Genomic DNA, 21,607 nt, shown 5'->3' with positions numbered 1-21,607 from the left:
GCTGAGGCTGGCTGGGCTCTTCCCCTGGCTCTAGCTGGGGGAAGGAAGGGAGGGAGGAAAGAAGGGATTCATCTTCCTTTCCTTTCCCCCCCTCTTCTCCCTGCTCCACCCAGACCCAAAGAGCCGCGTCCCTCCTGCACACCCTACCACAGAACCACAAGGAGCTTTCCCCCGCCTCTCTCCATTCACCAGCCTCCAGCAGGGACTGCCTGGAAATGGCGATATTCCCCTACCGTCTGGATCAGCCGCACGGACGAGCTGAGAGAGGGCAAGGCAGGATGGCATGGCAGGGCGAGGCGGGGAGGCTTTGTTAGGTCCTGGCTCCAGCGCAGCCCGCCCCCTCTCTCCATCGCGATGCCCTCCAGCTCGGACACGTGAGGAGGCGCTGGGAAGGGAGGGGGCCCGGGGTGCCTATGAATTTTGTTTCCCCCATCAAGGGGACGGCTCGCTCCCCCGAGCACGCCTGGCTCCGCCGGAGCTCCCTGGAGTAACCTTTATTCCAGCGTGTCGCAAGCATGTATTTCACGGATGGTTACACTGAATCATTATCACCAGACATTCACTTGACCAAAATAATGTTATTAGCATCGTCAGGCCCGTCGCCCCCCACTCCTCCCTCCCCAGTACATCCATGCTCCCTCCAAGCCCCGGGTCCCCAGCGCCCGCGCAGGGCACACCCCTCCCCGGCACAAAAATCTCACGATGTGCTGGAAAAGAGCGCGGCGAGATGGGCTGGCGAAATGGATGGACGTGCCTTTGGCATTTACTGCGTTCCCGACCCTCTGCCAACGTTTATCAGCCGCACGCACGCACACACAAAGACGGGCATGCAAAAACCGGGATTAAATCACGGCCTGTCCTAGGTACGTGACTACGGGTCTGCGAGCGTGTGCACGTGTGCCCGAGCTGCGCTCGCAGTCCTATCGGGAGCCCGAATCTGCGTGGCATGAAGCAAAGGTCATCGTGCCACCGTTGCGATGCACTAAAAAAAAGCCGCAGAGCCATCAGCATGTAACACAGAATTTTCTCGTCAAGGGACGAGAAACCTTCGGGGGGGTGGGGGCTGGGAGGAGGAAAGCGGGTGTGCGGATGGGGGGGGGTGGGGGGGAACGGCAGAAAATGGGGAGGAAAACGAAGAATACAAAGCTCCACTTCGCTAATCCAAGATAGACAATCCATCCCTTCCCCCTCTCTACGCCCTCCCTCCCCCCGAAATGTTGGTGCAGATGGATTTCTGTATCTTGGTTTTGCAGCAGTGGGTCTAATGACTCCCATACCAAACCCCCTCGCTATCATAACCCCTCCCACTATTTTTTTTTTTTAGACCGGGCTGAAGAATAATGTGTTTTTAGAGATAATGGGTTTTATAAAAAGAAAAGAAAAAGGGACGCAACGCAGACATTATGCGAATAAGCTGCTCCCCGCATCAGCCCCATCTTCCCCCAACCGCACATCCCGATTTCACCCCCTCCCATCTTTCTCCAGCCTTCCCCCATCAGCTCCCCCAAGGAAAGGAAAAAAACCCACAACGCGATCTGGGTAGCCGATCTCAAAATCCCAAGCACTAATCCGCTTGAATTTGTTCTTCCCCTTATATAAGCAGCAGCACGTCAACATGTTCAGTGGAAAGGCAGCGTAAAATGAGGCCAGGCTACAGCCATGGAACAGGGGTGATATCGGCAGATATCGCTTCTATCGAGAAGCCATCACCACCGGGATGATGAAATCAAGTACTGGGCTTTCAGCCCTTCCCTTCCTTTATTTATTTATTTTTCTACGCTTGCTCTCATTCTATTTCGTTTTCATTTTGGTTTCGCTCTACTTCATTTTTTAAAGGACAAAAGTGAAATAAATAATTAAAAGCCCACAGACATACCCCACCGGAAGGTGCCCGAATGCTCCAGAAAGAGAAGCCTTACCTCCTAACTTCTTTATTTCTTTTATTTTTCCTTTTTTTCCCCTTTTTCTCTTTTTTTAATAAATACATACAGCCCTGTTGCTCCCGTCATCCCCAAACTTCAAACATCCCCAATTGCACCTCCCCACTCCCAAAAAACAGACACTTTGTTAGAGACAGACAATTGTTTAGGAAACTGCCGAAGACCGAAAAAGAAACCGATAGAGAAATGGAAAACGAGCTCTACACAATAGTCTAGTTCGTTCAGCTGATAGAAGCGTGCCCAGTCCCAAAACCAAACGCAATAATCTCGGCGACCTCCTCCCCCCAGAGCCCCACTCAGCCGTAGGTAAACTCGCCCAACTTAATACCGATGACCATTTTAACTAAACCAATGACAGCCGTAACACCCTTCTGGTTCACGCTACGCTTAATAACCGGCTCTATCAGCCTGGCAAACAAAACCTTTTGTGATCATTTTTCCCCCCACCTACTCAACATCTCCCTGAGACTTTTCGCCAGCCTAGCGAAGAGTTGGCCCCCCTCAAAAAGCAGCCCCTCGAAACGCGCAATAAGCCGATGCTGGTGAGCGGTCATGTCAATACTCGCCTCTTTGGGAGGGCTGCGTGCTTACCACAGAACAATTGCGTGCAGGCAAAAATACCGGAGGAACAATTAATATTTAGAAAAAAAATAATTTCTTAAAAATATTTCAACGAAGCGTTGAACAGTTTGACCATGGAAAGGTGGAAAGAGCTTGGGAAAGCGAAAGGCTGGAAGTGTCCTTTTTATAAACAATTTGATGGGTTTAGCCTGGGTTCTGCCTCCCCGATGCTTTGGTTTTTCTGCCGCTGATCTCATGCCTAATCTTCTTTATTGTTTTCTTTGAGGGGGGGGGGGGAAATCAGGAATTATATTTTTTGAAAGAGAAAGATTTGAATTTTAACAAAATGAATCCTCATGGAGCCCTGGCTAAATATGTTACTTCCTAGCTACATAGGACTGCAATTAAAATAAATTTCAAGAGTAAGCAAAAGACAAGTCACCTGCAAAGCACCAGAGTCAGTGCCCTTAGGTAGGAGAATTACATCACTCCCTGACTGAATGATGTTCTCTTTTAAATTATAAAGCAGGTGAATTTTTTTTTTATTTGACAGAAGACAAAAAAAAAAAAGGCAAAAAGAGGTGGGTATTTCACATACATCTTGCACGAAGAAAGCATTGAACCAACCTTTAAGGTCACTCACTGCCTGAAAACCCACAGCAGTCGCTCACGGTGGAAGTTTTCAGGCAAGACGGCTACTAAATCATTAATACAAACAAATGGAAGGCGGGGAGGAAAGGCGCTACTGTAATAGATCCGAAGACTTGGAAGAGGAAAAAATATATATATATAAAAAAACTTTCATCTTCAGCCTCTCTTCGTTCCTCATTAATAATTTTTTCAAGAAGAAATCCTTAAGCTTTAGCCAAACGGGAGGCTCTCTCTAAGCGTCTCCCGGCCGTAATTCAGCGCGGTGTCTTCTTCTTTTCCGCGGGGCCCCCCGCTCTCCGCTCGGAGGAGCCCCGCCGCGGGCAGCGCGGTTCCCAAAAAGTCGGGCAGGAGCCGCCGGGGCCGGACAGCGCCCGGGAGGGACCGAGGGGAGCCGGGCAGCTGCCTCGCGGGGGGCAGCACGAGCCCACCCGCGGGGCTCCGGAGCCCGGCGCCTCCGGGGCGGGAGCCCCCGCCGTGCCAAGCTGAGCCGTGCCGAGCCGAGCCGAGCCGTGCCGCCCCCCGCCCGCCACCCCGCTCACCTCCGCAGCCAACTCGCGGCTCGCCTCCGCTGCGGGGCGGGGGGCTCCAGCGTGGCCCCAGCCGAGGAGGCTCGGGGGGTCCCGGGGAGGCTGGGCTGGCCGTGCCGTGCCGTGCCGTGCCGTGCCGAGCCGAGCCGAGCCGAGCCGTGCGAGCCGCGGGCGGAGCTGCGCAGGGCTGAGCGCGCCGCGGTGCCGGAGCAGCCCGAGCCCCGCGCACGCCGCCGCCGCCCCCAGCCCGGCCCGGCCCCGCCCGGCCCCGGCTTTTAAAGAGACCGCGGGCACGGGGCCCCGCACGGACCCGGTACGGTCCCGGTTCAGCCCCGCTCCGGGCAGCCGCCACCTGCCCCGGCTCCTCGGCCGCTCCGGCGCTCCCCCCCGGGACGGGGACGGGGTCAGGGGGCTGCCTCCCCGGGACAGCGAGCTGGGGGGCGTGAGCTTCCCCCCGGTCCCGGCTCCCTGCTGCCCGCCCCAGCCCGGCCGCTGCCCTCCGGGACCCCCCCGAGTTCCCAGACATCGGTTTGTGCCCTGCCCGCCGCATCCAACCCAGCCCCGGCCTCGCCAGCCTGGCAGCCCCGTACCCACCCGTAACCCCCGGAGAGCGGAGGGGATGGCACCGACGCCCCCGGCTGCGCTGGGGCCAGCGTTTTGTCGGGAGAGCGGCAGCCCAGGCGCTGTAATTTGGCGTTGTGGCACCCTCAGCGCTTCGCACAGCGAACAGCCTCGTTCAGAGCGTCTTCTGCGAAGTTTCTGAGCGCGTTACCCTGCTGAAAGCCCATCTCCGAGAACAGCAGCAGGCACGCACAGGGCGCACAAAACCCCAAGCCAAGAACCCAACCCGCTGCCCCACTCTCCCGACCCTCTGATTTTGGAAGATGCGGGGGTGATGCTCACCCCGCAACGCCAGACAAGGGGAACTGCATTTGCCCTCGAACAGACTAGAAAGCCGATTGCCTTTCCTTCCCTTTCTGGTCATGTACGCAAAGGTTTTTGTCCTTTTCTACGTTTTGCATAGGAGAGAGCCCACTCACAGCAGCTGGTAAATAATTATTTTATACAAAGGTATTGATCGCCTTGCCCACTATCAAAATGAAGCTGTGTCTGGGGTGCGTAATAGCCTCACAGAAACACTAAATAATAGTTTCAGGTAGTATTAGAAGCCCCCTGGGAAGTTGCTCTGGAAAACACAGTGCTCCACACCTCCTAACACATTCAGACGCATGCAGAGGGAGGATAACAGAGACCTATTTCAACGAGGTGACAACGGCCCAGCAGAGAGGCATCTTACAGACTCAAAATCAGAGTCCCTAGAGCAAGAATTTATCCCTTTATGTCTGTGCAAGCACAGGTTATTGTTCAGCTTCCTGTTTTATATGGACAACAGAGCAGTGGTGAGAACTATCAATCCCTCCTCAGGGCACGGGATTAGATCCCAGTCTCAATTACTGTGAAGAAAATCAGGTATTACTTTATTTACTTCAATAGTTAACTCCAGATTTAAACGTGCACCTGGCAATAAAACCTGGCTGCTAGTCCCTCTCTTCCCCTGCTGATAGTTCTGGCAATCTAGCATTTCGTAGCTTGCAGTTTATCAAAGTAATAATTTGATGAGGTAGCCATCTGAAACCACACCACCTCTGGCCCTTCACTCTCCAAGGTCTTCTAAGACCGTGCACGTCCTCGCATTGGATTTTGATCTGGCTGCCCATCACCAGAGCATCTTCCATGTAAAATCAATGACAACAGCACAGTCCCCACTTCCAGCTCTGAGCTAAATCTCTTCAGTTTGGCAGGCAGCAAACAGCACGTACCTGGAGAGGAAAAGAAACTAGCAATGGTAGTTTATAGCCTGCTTCGTCAAGAAAGGTAAAGTGAGCCTGGGAAGATTTTGGCACAGCAAACTAGTTTTCATCCGCATGTGATTTTTTCAACTAGAAAATCTAGGGATCCCAACATATAAAGTGCTTACAAATTCAAAAGAGGGATAGGAGGCTTCATCTGAGGAGCTATTCAGGGTGCTCTGTAGGAACCAAGGAAGGTAGCATCTGCTTTGAAAAAATCTTACTGTGCATAATTCGGACACACAGACCTCTACTTCCGAAGAATTGTTACAGTGAGGTACTAAAATAGCAGAAATCATTTTATAAATAGGTAGAGAGTAGTGGGAAAATATTAGGAGAGCAGGGAAGTTTCATCAGGGCTGCAAGACACTTTGCTGACATGTAGAGCAAAGTGGAGGCAATAGGAAAACAGCACAGTACAAGGAGAAGTTCTTTGTCCAGCAAGCAATAATCTAATTGCTCAATAGGGGAGTGGATTTTTTTAATTCCTCTAATTCTTTCTTTCACATCTCTAGCTTAGCCCCGCAGTTTGCAAACAAGCTGTACTGAGAGGAAAGCAAAACAAACCATCACACCAGTGAGGTTTGCAGCAGCCCCCTCTAAAGCTGCTCCTCTCCCCAGCATGTACCACTGGCACTGTGATGACTTCCAGACTTACAACATGACTTCCAGATGTATGACAAGCTCATACACCTGCATGTCCTCTCCATTAGCTCACCAGCAGGTGCATCAACTTGTTTCTGGTCTCTCCATTACAATGGCAGCAAGACCCCTTTCCAGAGCCCCCCGGAGACCAGCAGCAGCACAGCTTTACACACCTGGGCACCCCCTCCCGACACAGGCACTGCGCTCTCTGCTCCCACCGCTGGAGAGAAGAGGCAAAGGCAAGCATACACAAGCACAGATGTGTCATTCATTTTCTCTTGCTTGCTTCCTTTAGAATAAATCTGCAAACTTTTCACCAATCCCATGTGCTTATTTCAACAAATTGCACAGTCGGACGGTTCCTCTTCAAGGTACTCTGCTCTGAGATCTGGGGGCTGGCTAACTCAGGACAGTGGCTGTCGTACCCACATGCACAGCTTTCTCTGGCATCTTGCTAGAGGAAGCAGTTGGCTCACAGGAGCTACCTACACCCCAACCTGTGCGTATACCATTATCATCGGTTCCTGATTCCCCCCCACCCACTCCACAAGGGTGATGAGAAAGGCACCAAAGCCTGGAAAAGGCCCTGCAGAACATGCGGGTGTTAGAGGCATTACCTGCCATGCCGGGATGCGCAAGTGTTGCAACATTAAGACTGGATGATCCCACATAAACAAATGCCCTGAGTAGGGCAGCAGTAGATGGGAAGGAGGCCGCACTGCAATCTCGTCCCACTGAGTATCATCTCCTGCGTTTTTTTCCTTTGGTTCTCTCAATGGCATTCACCAAATCATTGATTTCAAGCATTTGTGTGCTACTGTTAATGGAAATGAGGCTCAAGGGGAATTTGCCATTGAAACAGTGGCAGAGAAATCTGTACAATAAGGCAAGAATACAGTTTATCTCTGGCTTTTTTTTTTTTTTTGGCCACATTAGCACTTTCAGTGTCTTTTTGCCCCGAAGTGAATACCCAAGGTGAATTTAGAAGCTGCAGTCCAAACCACAATCACATCTTGGTCGTGCCAAACGAAGCTGATCTTATCTCACTTGTGACCTTATCCTACTTGAGAGAGCAAAACTCATTACAATAATAAGCAAAAACAGATGGGAAAAGGGTGATAATGACAGCATCTGGTCAGAACTCACTTTACCGTCACTTCAGAGGGTTAGGTCTAAGTTCTTCTCCTGTAAACGTCATTTTTCACTCCGGCAGGAGATCCAACCTCCAGAATTATTCTGGCCACTTGCAGGATGCATCTCTTTATTCTTGATTCAAAGCCCTTTTCCTCTTTCTCCTAAATGCATGTTGTGTTGCATTTATTTAATAGCTACAAAAAAGTTTCCCGCATAGGAATAGACTGCATGGAGTTACTTGCTGAGCGCTGCTTTGTTCAGCGCACTGTGCAGAGGACAAAGTATACAGGTACACGTGTGGCCTTCTATGAAGGGGAGAGAATGTGCCAAGAAAATGATGCAGGTACTCATACATGTAAGGATGAACACACTCAGATGAGAGCATTCTTGCAGGAAGAGGAATGTGAAAGAGGGCTTAGGGCTCACAAGTGTGCAAATACCAAAGGAGCACAATCAGAGCAAGATGTGCAGGGAAAGGAAGTGTATTTTGTTACATCAGTTAATATATTTTGGGAGAAAAAAGGTGAAGTCCTTTTCAAAGTCTTACACATCATCTTCTGCTATCTTTAGGTGTCATTGTGGAGGGGTGTCTTCTGTATGTGTGTTTACACTTAGGAATATGTAAGCATAACAACAACAGATGATACCTGCACACGAGTTTGCAAAGAAAAAGAAAAGCTGCACATTTTCAGGCAGCAGTATAAAATTTGATGGTTGTTACACTGACTTTATAACCTCTACCACCAGCTATTGTATCTATGCCTCATTCTAAGACGGATACTCTCCCATCACATGCTCTCAACAGAAAAACCTCCATTCCCATCTTTCATGTTGTCAACAATTCCACCAAGACCCTAACTCAGGGCTGGCTCAAGACAACCATTTCTACAGCCTTAGAGGCCCTCATGCAAAAAATGAGTGGAATTCACCAACCCTGCTCTGTGCTGTCCAGCAGGCAGCATCCAGAAAAACAGTCAAAGACCAAAGGCATGGTTCAGAGGTAACCCATAAACCGTCCAATGACTATTTCCAGTAGTTTTGAACTCCAACCTTTCTTACTTGCTGAATCTCCTAACTCAGTGTGATCCCTCCAGTTTCTGAGATGTCACTGGCCCCCTCTGCTTTAGGTCCCAGCAGTTCCTTGGTGTTTATTACCCCCTCCACTTGAACTCTGAGTCCTCTTTTTGTTCTTGAATCCTCAGATGGAGCTGTACTAATGATCTGATGACAACAGCGTGATTTCCTAGCAACAAATACCACGCCAGCCCATCAGCAGGTTTGGGTAAGAACAGGAAATGTTGCAAGGAGTATGGCCGAGTACTAAAAGCTACTCCTTGAAGAGCAACTCCCCAACCAAGATTAAGTATTATCTCCACATTGCTGTTGACCCCTTCAGCAACACTGAAGTAGAGCCCTTGATTGCTGACTATCAGTGGTACAAGATAGGGACGTTTCCTGCTGTAAGCACTAGATAATACTCCAAACAATGTAGGAAACAGTCAGACTGGGGGGGTTATATCTAGTCTTGTGTTCATTCTTCAGGATCAGGCCCTAGCAATCTCACTTCAAACACTTATCTGTGGCTGGCTGCTTACCCACACATAACAGACGCCCTCCCCAGCCAAGAAACACAGGTGGAATAAGGACATCAGTGCAGGACAACGCAGGCTCTCTCTCTCAGATGACAATAAACTTGTTGATTTTTGTGTGAGTCTATAACTAGAAGATTTAAAATGAGATTACAAACCCCAAACAAGACTCCAATAAAAGTAGGGTGAGGGAAAGAATTCTCTCCCTGCTGCTATAAAACACTGGGGGGTGGGAATTTTCTAGCATTAGCTAAATCCTCCAAGGAGCCAAAGAGTACAAAACATACCTTCTTTCCACTTAGCGAACAGTATTTTTGACAAAACCCTTTTAGCCTGTGTTTAATGATAGGTGCAGCATGTCTCCATGGCAAGTTTAAAGCATTGATTTTGACCTTTAAAGTACTATATGCTCCTTTTTCAAAGTTAGTACAAATTAGATATCCATAGTATTTAAGTGTTTTCTGAAAATCCTACTGGGTACCTATCTTTGAAAATCCAACCCTAACCAAGTTTTGAAACTGAATCCTAAGTGGCTTGGGTCCCAACACCTGTTTTCTCAAAGGAGATTAAGCTAGCACTGAATCCCAACCACAAAAGCATGAGGGCAGTGAACCAACAGTGCCAGAGCAGGATTCTGCTCTGTTTGCAGGCCCATCTCTTTACACATCGCCCCTCTGCGCCCACTGAAAGACTCTGAGGCCATGAGGCAGCAGCCCTGTTTTGGCCACTTACCAGTTCTGCTCCCATCGCCGTGAGGCAGTGTATATTCTTGCCTTTCCAGGGCTCAGCCTAGGCTTTAAGATAGGCAGGTTGGAAAGCTAGACAAATGTATATATTTGAAAAAGGGACAGCACAAAATGGAGAGCAGTTTCCCTCCTCTAGCCTGGCCCCTGTGTCCCAGACCAAATACAAAGCTTGCTTTAGGGCACTATATAAATTGGTATTATAAATTCAGATGGTGCACCAGGGAGTGCCTCATTCTGTATGATTGGAGTCATTCTCAGGAGCAGTTCAGGCACTCAGCCTGCCACATGCGACTGCTGCCCCAAGGGCTGCCATTACAGATGCATTATTACAAAGCGCTGCAATAAAGCATGAACTAAAACAACTTCATTGAAATGAAGATTAATACAGAACATGTGTTCACCTCCGTACACTGAGAAGGAACAGTCCAGCAAACACAAGCACCACAGTGCTAGAGCTGATGGGCTGGGGGAGCAAGGCGACCGGCCGGCCGTTGCTATTGCTGAAGGCAAGCAATACATTTCCATAGCATCTTCTAAGTGTCCACGGGTAGATTTAATGTAGCATCTGCAAAGCAGAGAGGGAGGCAAGCAAGACACATGGAGTGCTGGAACACGCAGAAAAGTGGGCTACGTCTGAGGCAAGGAAGAACAGAGAGGGATGCTTCAGACCTTCCGAAGCAATACCGCTGGCTGCAGAATGATCCATGCCTTTAGTTATCACAGACTTCAGTGGATATTGAGGCTTCTCAGCACTTCAAAGTGTCATATCCATATGAGAGTTACAGGTGAGAAAGATCAGCTAAGGTGATAGTTTATCCATCCCCCTCACAATCAGAGCAGGATTATTCCCCATGATCTATTTGTTGGTGCTATCGCTGCCTCACTTAAACTCTCCCATGCAATTCACAACATCCACTACCGCCTCTTCTGATGCCCTTTCAGAGCCTCATAAATTTCCCTATTGGCACGAACTGAGGGACATTACATCTATATATTTCCCTGCTCAAATTAAACTCATGATACCCTGCATGGTTTAATGGTCCAACTTCCATGCTTCCTTTTCCTGATGCAGGTTTTTCATTCTTCTTTTCCTTGAAAACAGCATAAGGCTCCTATCAAAAGCTGTCTGTGGCTACTGACATCAGGTCCCAAGGGATTCCTTCCTTCGTTCCATCAACCAAGTCAGCCCCCAGCTTGGAGTAGCAAGCATAAAGGCATCCAGGATAGACACAGTCCATCACATCTCAAATAAACAACTTGGTCAATCCTGAAGGTACTCCTAGATCCCCTTAAAGTCTGAGACATGACCCTGTGTGAAGGCACTGCAGGTAAAGGTGGCACAACATCAGGTCTTCTTGCTAGGAAGAAAAGGCAAGGGGAGGGTACATGATATTTATGATGTTTCACAGGGGCCAATGACAGATAGCACAGGGCTGGAGGTTAAATATAGCAACAGAAGTAACAGGTTCATAATCAATCTGCATCATGGATATTTGGCACTTAAGAGGGAAAAAAAACAAGAATCTTCCTTGAGGACACACCTTACAACACGGACTTTGACCCTTTGGAACAAACTGCATGTAAAGGGCTTCTACTGATTCCTGAACAGTGCTTAAGACCCTGCAGATGGTCTGTCTTTGGCACAGCACCCAGATAGGTACATTGTAATGGATGACACAGGTACTTTAAAAAAAAAAGTCACACAGCTCTTTATATGGGCTGGAAGTGAGTGGGGAGAAAGGACTAATTAAAAGTAGAGAACAGATGCCCCCGTGATGCTGGCATCTCTAGCACTTTCTGTTTCTGGAATGAAAAAAATCATTTGTCATAAAAATAAATGAACTGACATCAAATATTTAAATTAAAAAAAAAGAGATTGAAGGGGAGATAAAAATACACAATAAACAAGCGAAAGCTCCTGTTAGCAGGTTTGCCTTTCCTCCCCAAGCTGACTGGCACTGCACCAATGCAACTCACAGAGAACAAGATCTGCTGCATGCAAACGATTCCTAACAGAGCTGAAAGTCTGCATTGAACATGGATGAGCAGGGGTTGGGCAGCTGCCTTTAGACCAGGCTGCCATGTCACTGGCCATTCAAAGGGCAATACTGTAAAGAAATGGGTATAAGTTAGATTATTTCACAGCAAGGTGCCATCCATTCCTACTTGCACTGCAATTTTGTATCCCAAAAATAGAGTAGCCTTCACAGCCCTCCTACAGCGCACCTCTCACACCACCACAAATACAGCTCCATAATGCTCCATCGCTATCAATACTCCCCTGACTGAAGATGACTGAATAAAACATTCTTAGAAGCCAATAAACATATCTTAAAATTAAAAAGAAGCCAACGTTAAGCTCTGTTGAATTACTGCTTTCTCTCAGCTCTCCACACATATACTAAACCAGGTATCATGCTATATCCCAGGATGTACCTATGCCTAATGTCCAGCTCTGAGTGGAGAGCAGGTCCTCACTATGGAGAGCTCTGAAGTGACAGGATTTATTCTACGATTTTAATACACAACTTCAGACTTGCAGATCTCAGATTTATACCACATATAGATCCCAACACAGCTCCATATGTTGTTGTCTAAATGCCTGCGTAGACCTGATCCCCACCATGCAGAAAGCTATGTGAATCCTTATGCAGGCTTAATACAGAATTACCACTACATTTCTATAATAAGCATATTCCTGCTAGGCAAAATGCTGTTTGGATCCCTAGACTTCATGATGGAGACACTGAACCTTTTTGCTCTTCGGATCAGGGATGTGAAATGCAATAAAACAATGGGGGTACCTGGTTAAATGATAAGGCAGTGCCTCTCTACATTGGCCTGTTGCAAGTGTGAGTCAGAATCCTTCTATGGGAACCGATCCTTTAGCTGAAGGGAAGAAACAGCCCAAAGACCCACTGGGTCTACAGCTGCTATATCTCCTATTACCATCTGAAAAAAAAAAGAAAAGGTTTCCAACAGGTTCTAATTAACAAAGTTCTGCCTAGCCTGTCACCATCTTTGCGAGAGGCCCCAGGGGTTAAGTCTGAACTATTACAGCCTGAACATGGCACGTGTCAGTTGCAGCCAAACTGCAGTGCCTTGAACATACTGTGCTCAGCTCTGTGCAAGGAGTCACGGCGATCACATAAAGCACAGCTTACGATCACTCTATGCACACACAAATTCGTAAGAGAAGACTCTAGGTTCCCCCAATCCAACTACACTTCTCTTTTCTGCTATTCTTCTCCAAACCACAGCCAACTTAGCATACTGACCTGCGGACAGAAGACATTGATCATCCTGTCCCATTTTGCCAGGCACAATCCTAGGACTACAGCTAAATCTACTTGTGGTACTAGTGACCACCACTGCAGATCACATCGTCTGCAAGGATAATGCATAAAGCGTTTCATTACAAGTAAATCAATCTAAATTTTGTCTGAAACAGTTTCACTGGGCTTATCAGTATAATTTCAGAAATCTTGTTTAACAAACAAGTGTTATAACTCCCTGTGCAAATGCTTGCTGCAGAATAGGAGTTGCTATTTTGTTTTCCTTAGCTTAAACTCCTTTCAGAGTGATGCAAGATGATCTGAGAGAAGTTCTCTTATAACAAAACAATGAAGTTATACTAGCATATCAATTTAAGTTTAGACTTACACACACCGGTATCGCTTCTCCAGGCAGACAACCTATTAGATATGGGAATTTCAGAGCATTATCAACAGCAACATGGAAAGAAGCTGCATCAGATAACAGCAATGACAGAGAAATGGGATCATCTCCTGGGTCTTGTCTCCCACCTTGGGAAGAAAAGCGTGGTTTCGTGTCACACTTAAACAACTGAGAGCTGGAACTTGACAGTCCAGACACATGCAATCATGTCTGTAGGCCAGTTTCCTTCTCCGTGCCCCATTTTATCTGATTGTAAAATGAAGAGTACCTCTCCAGCTCCTTCCCATGCATTTTCCAAAGGTTAACTATTTAATACTAAAGAAAGCTTCCTCAGGCAAAAATTAATATCATGATATAGGGGAAAAATCCTGAGAGACATGAGAGTTATTACTGGAAATGGACTCCCTTAAAAAAATTTTTTTTTTTTTTTTACATTTTCTTCTGAAGTTGCTTACAGACACATGCATCAGTTTTGCATGTTGGGGGTTCTCTGGTAATTTTGGAGGCAGGAACCTGGCTGCACTCCATCTCTAAAGACCTCCAATACTAAGTTTCCCTACTGTAAAACATTCACAATTACTCCTTCTCTGTCCCTCTTTCTCTCCGTCTCTGAGGGGAAAAAATAAAATAGAGAAAAAAAAAAAAACTCTTGCAGGGGGTATGATGCATCTTTAATGAAGGTGCTGAGAGAAGCGCCTGCCATACAAAGAAGCTAATCAGTCAATCAAGAGCCAGCTCACCAGACAGAAGCCGTCAGTGCCTAACTGCTCCATCTCCACCTGTCCGGGGAAACAACAAAACAGCATGGGATATGCCTGACAATTGAGTGCAAAGCAACGCAAACATTTATGTATTTCTAAGCATTAAGGGTGCAAGTTGTTGCTGCAAATTAAAATTTCCAAGACTAAGAATAACAAACCCAGCACTACACAGGTACTGATGTGCAACTGAAATAAGGCTAGTGACTGCCTCTTATCCCTTTCAGAACACTAGCAGACCTCAGGATACAGAAGGGCAGGAGGTGAGAATTGCTGTAATTGGGCTAGCTGGAAAATCCTTTGCCATAAGCTTGCCAACCTAGATCAGTTAAGTGAATGGTAGTTTAGAGAAGGAAATACGGTTCTTAAAACCAAAAGGAGCAGAGCTGTAGGAGCTGTATGGATTTCTATTAGCGAAAGCATAAGGGTCATAATCTTTATTTCCTAGATCTGATATTGGCTGGCTGAACAGGCTGAGGCAAAATACATTTCACCTGCCTCAGTTTCCCCATCTAGAAAAGGATAACAAAACCTACCTCGATTATACAGGCGTAATTTGGTTTTGCAGCTGGCTTAATTAATATTCATATAGTGCTTAAAGACCCTTGCAGGAAAATTGCTGCCCAAGTGCAGATTTCAACTTGCCATTTTGCTGAGTGCTCTCGTGAAGAGCTTCGAATTTACTAATTTTTTTCCAGCTCTGCAAACAGGCGAATGTCTGGCAAGCACGTGGCACACCCAGCGTTCCTAAAAGCACCCAGGGGCTCCAAGGCACCCGCCTGTGCCCTGGCAGGCGGCACCTCTCGCCAGGGTGCCAAATGCAGTGTCCGCTCCTCAGGGTGGTTCTGGTCTCACTGCTGCGGCACAGCCCTAAGGGCCTACAGGCCACACACTCCACACCATACGCTGCCCGGGCTGCACCACAGAGCTCCCGCAAATAACTGCGGCGTCATTGGATTGTTTCAACAGGCAAACCCGAGCTACGAGCCTTGGTTCTGTTTCGGATGGTGTGTCCCTGCTTAATGGCACTCACTCGCCCAGCCATTCCCTGGTGCTAGGGGCAGCTCGGGTCAAGACTGCCCTGTGATCTCACCTGACCTCAGAGTATGCACATCACTCCTTCCACTTCCATGACAGAAGAAGTTATGTACTGCCATGGGTCTAACTCTTTCTGGGTATGGAAGCCTGCTGTGGAACATTTCAAATAGCATTATGCACCCTGAAGTATGTCCTTACTTACGTTCTTAACCATTGTCCATTTACCTGGAAAGTAAAGGAATGATCTATAGCTTTGTACTCTGGCTTGAATATACAAATATATTATTTTCTTTTATTTGGAGGGGAGGAACAGAGACAGAATTGGTGTCCCCACCTTACCTGCCTTTTCTTTTTGTTCTGGGTCACCTCCTAACCAGCTATTTCTATGATCACAGGCACTTGGGCCAGCAGCAGGCTCCAGAGAAGCTGTGCAGCTGTTCTGCAGGAAATAGCCTGCAAAATGGGGGAAAACCATCTCATCTCTTTCAAAAAGCAACACCTAGAAAGCCTGTTTTCTTTCGCCTTCTATGTGCACCCCACGGGTACGGCTCACATAACAGGAAAACCTACCTGAGCAGAGAATCCTACTGTCAGCCAGGAGGAAGAGGGGACAGGCCAGCTGCATAGCATCCCATACCCTATACAAGAACAAACCTGATATTTTGTTCATGAAATATACAGTGATAGGCCCCTCATTCTGCCTGATCTCAAGAGATCACAAAGAACAAGGATGTCAGTGAGGGGAACTGCCCTTTCTCCCCTCAAGTCTTCCGAGGCTCATTAAATTACCAATTGTTTCCTAACCTGGCTATTTATGTCCTTTCCTTGTGGAAAAGGACAGCAACTAAAACGGTAATCCCCAGTGCAAGGAACAAACCAAACCTCCCCAGCCCTGCACTGCTCTCAGGGACCACTTGCAGGCATGAAAAGGCAGCTGGGAAAGTATTTCCCAGCCTCGCAGAGGTGAGGAACTAAATTTGTTCATGTTTTAAGGTTCAGATATGGCAAGAATACAGGTCACAGAGAAAGCTTATCAAGAAAATTAAATACAGGATCCTCCGTGTCTCCCTCTAATCTTAGGAACTCTCAGGATGGAAGAGAAATAAAATCATACTTGCTCTGAGGGTTAACTCAGTGTCATGGCTAAAATCCAAACTGAGTAATTACATTCTGTCTCCCGAGCGTGCCCTTGAGTTTTCTGCTAAGCATGTGACTTCACTTCCTGTTGCCAAGTTCTGCTGCGTGTGCCTGAGCATCAGCTGCACCCACCCATGCAACCTGGCTTGCACTGCGAGAGGAGGAACGTTTTCTTCACCCCCCACTCTGAAATATTTTGACAGAAGGTCTCGTTGCGTTTTCCTACCTTACACAGCTCACGTGGGCTCCAAAGGCATTTTGCTGGGGCTGTTTCACTGTTAGCAGCAGCGCCGTATTTGCTCCGTAGCACATTTTATAAAAACCTTTCCCAGTGACAGCAATACCATGTGTGTGCCAAACCTCTAATAGCCACGGCACACCTCTTTATGCTCCCTTATGTAACAGAGGTGCTGAATAGGCTGAGAACGTGCTGGCTGTTTGTTTTCGGCATGGGGTTTAAAGGTAAAGTTTAGCACAACAATCATTCCCTGAACTGCAGAAATGGCCTACAGAAACCCAAAACAAAATCTCCTTGTGATCCTAACAGAGCCATGAATTGTCTCTCTCAGACACTTTTATTCATCTCTTTATTGTATATTTACTTAGGCTTCTTTCTTTACAGCATGTTTTCTCCTAACGGGAAACATGTTTTATACCCCTCCAGGATTACTCCAGAGAAGCCAGAATGAAGATGAAGTAAAGACAGCATCTACTTCTCACAGGCTGCTTGATTTTCTTGGAATGCATCCCCAGCTTAGGAAATACCGGGAAGGCAATTGGGGAGCAGGGCCTGGTCAGGTCAAGGACGCAGGAATAGAGTCCTTAATCCCTGAGATTTTAAAGTGTCAGTGGGACAGAAAAAATAAGAATAATAAAGAACAAACTTGCTTCCCCAGAGCAGATCCCCCAGTTTAAGAATATACAGGTACCTAACTGAAACTGACATAGATTACCGTTAGTCACTTAAATACTCAAACATCTGGGCACCAGTATCTCTATTACTTTTTTCACTTCACTTTCTACATCCTGGACCCTGCTAGCTTATAAAACCCTGAGGCTCACACAATCAGAAGGCTTCCAAAAGATCTAAGAATGCACATGTCCAGACAGACTACGCACATTTCCTGGAAGCCAAAAAGCAGAACATCATTCTGAAGTTGAATCAATTACCAAGGATTTTATTTTTTAATCTAATACTAAGCAGCAGTGGGAAAGGTAGCTTTTCACTACTTGAAAAATAATAATAATAATAATAATAATAATCATAATAAGGCAGTCTGCTTCTTTATAAATGTTTTTCATCCACACAGTCAGTAATGTGTCATTCCAACATGCTGCAAACCTGTAGGCCCATTTAGCAGTAATAAAAGCTGTGGGCAACAAAATGACGGGCAGACAGCCCCGATCTAACTTTATCTTGCCATATTGGGGGCAAGTAATTGCCCTCATCCTTACCTAAAAAGAAACAAGCTGTCATATGCAACCTGGCATCCCAAATTTCTTCAAACTTGATCTCCTGCACTAGCTACACAGAAGGTTGCTCACCTGCTTGTGAAGGAGCAAGATGAAAAAGGTACTTGAAGTCCACCCTTCTGAACACAAGAAAAGCAAAAGCTCTGCCATTAACATACTTAAACCTCTTACTTGGAGGAGTAGATATGAAGGAAGAAAGGGTAGCTAGTCCTCTGTGGATCTTGGAAGCCATTCAAGGGAGGCACTACTTGAACTGTTAAGTGTCTGTGGTGTGCACTTAGTGACTGAAAGATGGATACTGCTAGTGACTGAACACAGTGGTCCAGCAGATCCATAAGCAGTTGACTCCAACACCTCAGCAGTAAGTCCTGCTCCTCTAAATTGCACCTACTTTCTAATATCTCCATCCCCAGGTCAAGGTGCTTGTTCATGCGTTCCAGGCCCACCGCTGTCACCTGTATGAATGAAAGCTAACTCCCCAGGAAACACGGAAGACGTCCCACACAGCTCAAGTCCTTCGGCAGTGACAGCACAAATGCTCAGCTGCCCTAGGGCAATGAAGTACAATGACAACACAGACTGACATGGAGCATCCTCCCTCCAAGAGAGCATGTCACTGCTTTGCACCATTTTCTCCTATTCACAACACAATTTCAGTAAATGACCATTTTCCATGCTTGACTCAGACTAGGTACAGAAATGAAAAGGCTCAGGCTACATAAAGACGTGACATAAGCGAATGAGCCATCTGATGACTACTTACTAAAAGAGCACAAGTAATCTCGTGATCCCCACCTCCAGTTTTGTCACCGCACTCTATGGAAGGATCGGATGATACAGTCACGGCATCGTACACTCTGGATTGATGTAAAATCCTGCAAGACATCATAGGCTGTTCATAGAGGATAGATCTCTAACTAGCTAAAAAGGGCTTCATCCTTGCTTTGTTTCCCTCTGTTGTCTCATCTCCCCTGCTGGACTTTGCTTTGCCTCAGCGAACTCCCATTGTTCACAGCAGAACATGAAGGTTGATAAATTTATCCTCACATTACTCTCCGGAAGGCAGAGAAGTGTCAACTTCTCATCTGCAAAAGGGTGATAATTAAATGCTGAGAGAATAAATGACTTGCACAAGGTCACTTGGGAAGTAAGTGGCAGAGCTGAAAATTAAATGCAGATCTCCAGAGCTGCAGGTCAAGGCCTGGAACACAAAATCTTACTGCCCTGCTGGCGTAGTGGAGATCAAACTCTGAGCGTATTATAAGGCACTCTGCAGGAATGTGTGTTAAGGGAGATGAACTGAACTTCTCGTGTTTGGTTTATCTGTAGGAAGAATTGGATGAATTTCAAAGAAACAGGTAAATAGAGATCAAGGAAACAGGAAAGCAACACAATCTACCTGCAGAATTACAAATTGCCTTTTCAATATCTCGTGTAAGACAAAGACATTTGCGTAGGCTTCTCCTGTTGTGCATAGTACTAGTCCAGGAGAAGACCTGGCATCAACACAGTGTCTAATCCCCAGAAGTAACAAATTGCAACCATAGAGTTGTCCTTACAATTTAACATAAGGCATATTAGTAGGTATAAAATTCTAGTAGTGCTACGGATTGTCAGGGTTGCAGTTTAATAATTACATGCCCGCACCTTCCTTTCTTCTTGCTCTCTATACCAACTCCTGCTAAGCACCCTCATTTAACCTTCCTTCTCTTTCCTTTGCAGATGCTTCCTGCTGCTCCATATGATCAGACTTATCCCTTTCCTTGAGTTTAACATGTTTTCTTCATCTGTCTCCCTAAAAAACTTTCTACCTAAGTCTTTCAAAAAGGAAACCATCATCTCAGCTGGTGATACCTCAGTGGCACAGCTATCCTGGCTTCCTGATAGCAAACAGTATTACCATTGCTAGGTTGTGATGTGCACTGTCTCCCTCTGACCTGCTCTTTGAAGCCTGATTTGGCCTCACCTGCCCTGGCTCATTGTGGCTTTTTCTACAGAATCACAGAATAGCTGAGGCTGGAAGGGACATCTAGAAGTCATCTTGTTCAACTCACCTGCTCAAGCAGGACCACCTAGAGCAGGCAACTACGTCCAAGCAGATTTTGAATATCTCCAAGAAGGGAGACTCCTAAACTTCTCTGGACAACCTGTGTCAGTGCTCAGTAACCCACACAGTAAAATAGTGTTTCCGTACATGCAGATGGTTCCTCTTGTGTTTCACTTCGTGCCCATTGGCTCTTGTCCTGTCACTGGACACAATTGCAAAGAGCCTGGCTCTAGTCACTTTGCATCCTCCCTTCATGTATTCGTGCACATCGACTAGATCGCCCCAAGCGTTCTCTTCTCCAGGCTAAAACAGTCCCATCCTTCTCATCCTTTCCTCACAGGAGAGGTGTTTCAGTCCCTCAGTCATTTTCATGGGCCCTTGCTGGACTCTCCCCAGCAGCCCCATGTCTTCCTTGTACTTGGGAGCCCAGAACTGGATGCAGTGCTCCAGGTGTGGCCTCACCAGTGCTGAGTAGAGGGGAAGAAGGATCACTACCTTCAGTCTGCTGGCAACACTCCTACTGCAGCCCACGATACCATTAGCCTTCTTTGTGGAAAGGGCACGTTGTGGGCTCATGTTCAATTTGGTGTCCACCTGGACCGCAGGGCCTTTTTCCAGCCATTCAGACCCCAGCACGTACTGGTGCCTGGGGTGGTTCCTCCCCAGGGGCAGGACTTCGCCCCTCCGCTTTCTGAGCTTCTTGAGGCTCCCTTTCTCCAGCCTGTTGAGGTCCCACTGGGGGGCAGCACGACCCTCTGCCATGGCAGCCACCCCTCCCAGTTTTGTATCATCTGCATACTTGCTAAGGGTAAATTCTGCTCCACCATCCAGCTTTAAATTAAAGAATATGTTAAACAGGACTAGACTCCGTGCTGACCTGAGCACACACTGCTAGTTACTGGCCTTCAACTAGTCTTCGTGCCACTGATCACCCACTCTGGGCCCAGCTGGTCAGCCAGGTTTCAGTCCACCTCCCTGCCTGCTCACCCAGCCCATGCTTCAACAGTGGCGCTGAGGATCGTATGGGAGACAGTGCCAAAAGCCTTATTGATGTCCAGGCGGACAATGTCCACTGCTCTCTCCTCATCTACCAAACCAGCCAACTACTCTCGATCATTTTCTTGCGGTTTGTAAGCTTGGAAATAGTTTGCAGGATTAGCTGCTCCATCACCATCACAGGGATCTAGGTGAGGGTGACTTGCCTGTAGTCCTTCTCTTTTGACTCTTCCTGAAGATAGGAGTGACACAGAACACATTACCACTGTCTCTCCAGAACTGGAGGGGAAATGTAGGGGGCACTATACCCACCCCATAAAGCCTCCTTTGGGAGGCAACAGGCTGTCAGAAAGATGTCCAGGCAGCAGTGCATGGTGAGCAGCTGTGGAAGTGGGATTGGGTGGGAGGCTGTGAAGGCACCAAGATGAGCAGGTAAAGGAAATGCTGGGGAGCTGGGAGAAGAAGAAAGAGATTTATCCAGGTGGAGACTCAGCCCAGCTGGATCTGAACTCTGTGTTTGATTTTGGAACAAACAAGATGAATGGGAGTGAGGAGACCAAAACACAGAGGAAAGAAAGAGAAACAAGACCAACTCTGAGAACTGCTACAGTCCTCCACCCAGAAAGCACAGCACTATTCTGTACTTCACTGACTGTTGGTCCTGTTTGACAGGTATCAGTACCCTGAAAGATTTCACTGGTCCTGCCCATTGCAAATCCCAGGCGTCTGCCTCATCACAGTTGTGAACCTTCCTCATGTTTGATGCATGTAACTACACCACTTTGCTGCTGTCTGAACTCGGCTGTGAAGTCCCAGAGTGGCCCTTGTTCTTAATGT

At 47.2% G+C, this 21,607-nt stretch overlaps 1 protein-coding gene across 1 annotated transcript in view; it reads right to left on the bottom strand.

Moving 5' to 3' along the window:
* Positions 1-18,474, bottom strand: part of LOC310900095 (uncharacterized protein) — a 30,317-nt gene extending 11,843 nt beyond the window's left edge. Inside the window, exons 1-10 of the mRNA XM_083837476.1 lie at positions 16,481-18,474; positions 15,688-15,755; positions 15,457-15,570; positions 15,320-15,342; positions 14,062-14,100; positions 13,307-13,338; positions 12,448-12,595; positions 11,621-11,751; positions 6,792-11,001; positions 4,274-5,499 (exon numbers count right to left, since the gene is read on the bottom strand). Coding sequence (XP_083693602.1) covers positions 12,589-12,595; positions 13,307-13,338; positions 14,062-14,100; positions 15,320-15,342; positions 15,457-15,570; positions 15,688-15,755; positions 16,481-16,566 — 369 coding nt within the window. The 5' untranslated portion in view covers positions 16,567-18,474 and the 3' untranslated portion in view covers positions 4,274-5,499; positions 6,792-11,001; positions 11,621-11,751; positions 12,448-12,588. The remainder of the gene's footprint in view (positions 1-4,273; positions 5,500-6,791; positions 11,002-11,620; positions 11,752-12,447; positions 12,596-13,306; positions 13,339-14,061; positions 14,101-15,319; positions 15,343-15,456; positions 15,571-15,687; positions 15,756-16,480) is intronic.
* Between the last annotated feature and the right edge of the window lie 3,133 nt (positions 18,475-21,607).

This window comes from Anser anser (assembly GCF_964211835.1).
Source record: "Anser anser genome assembly, chromosome: 5".
NCBI lineage: Eukaryota > Metazoa > Chordata > Aves > Anseriformes > Anatidae > Anser > Anser anser.
Note: the sequence above shows the minus strand (reverse complement) of the source record. Positions and strands in the feature narration are given on the sequence as shown.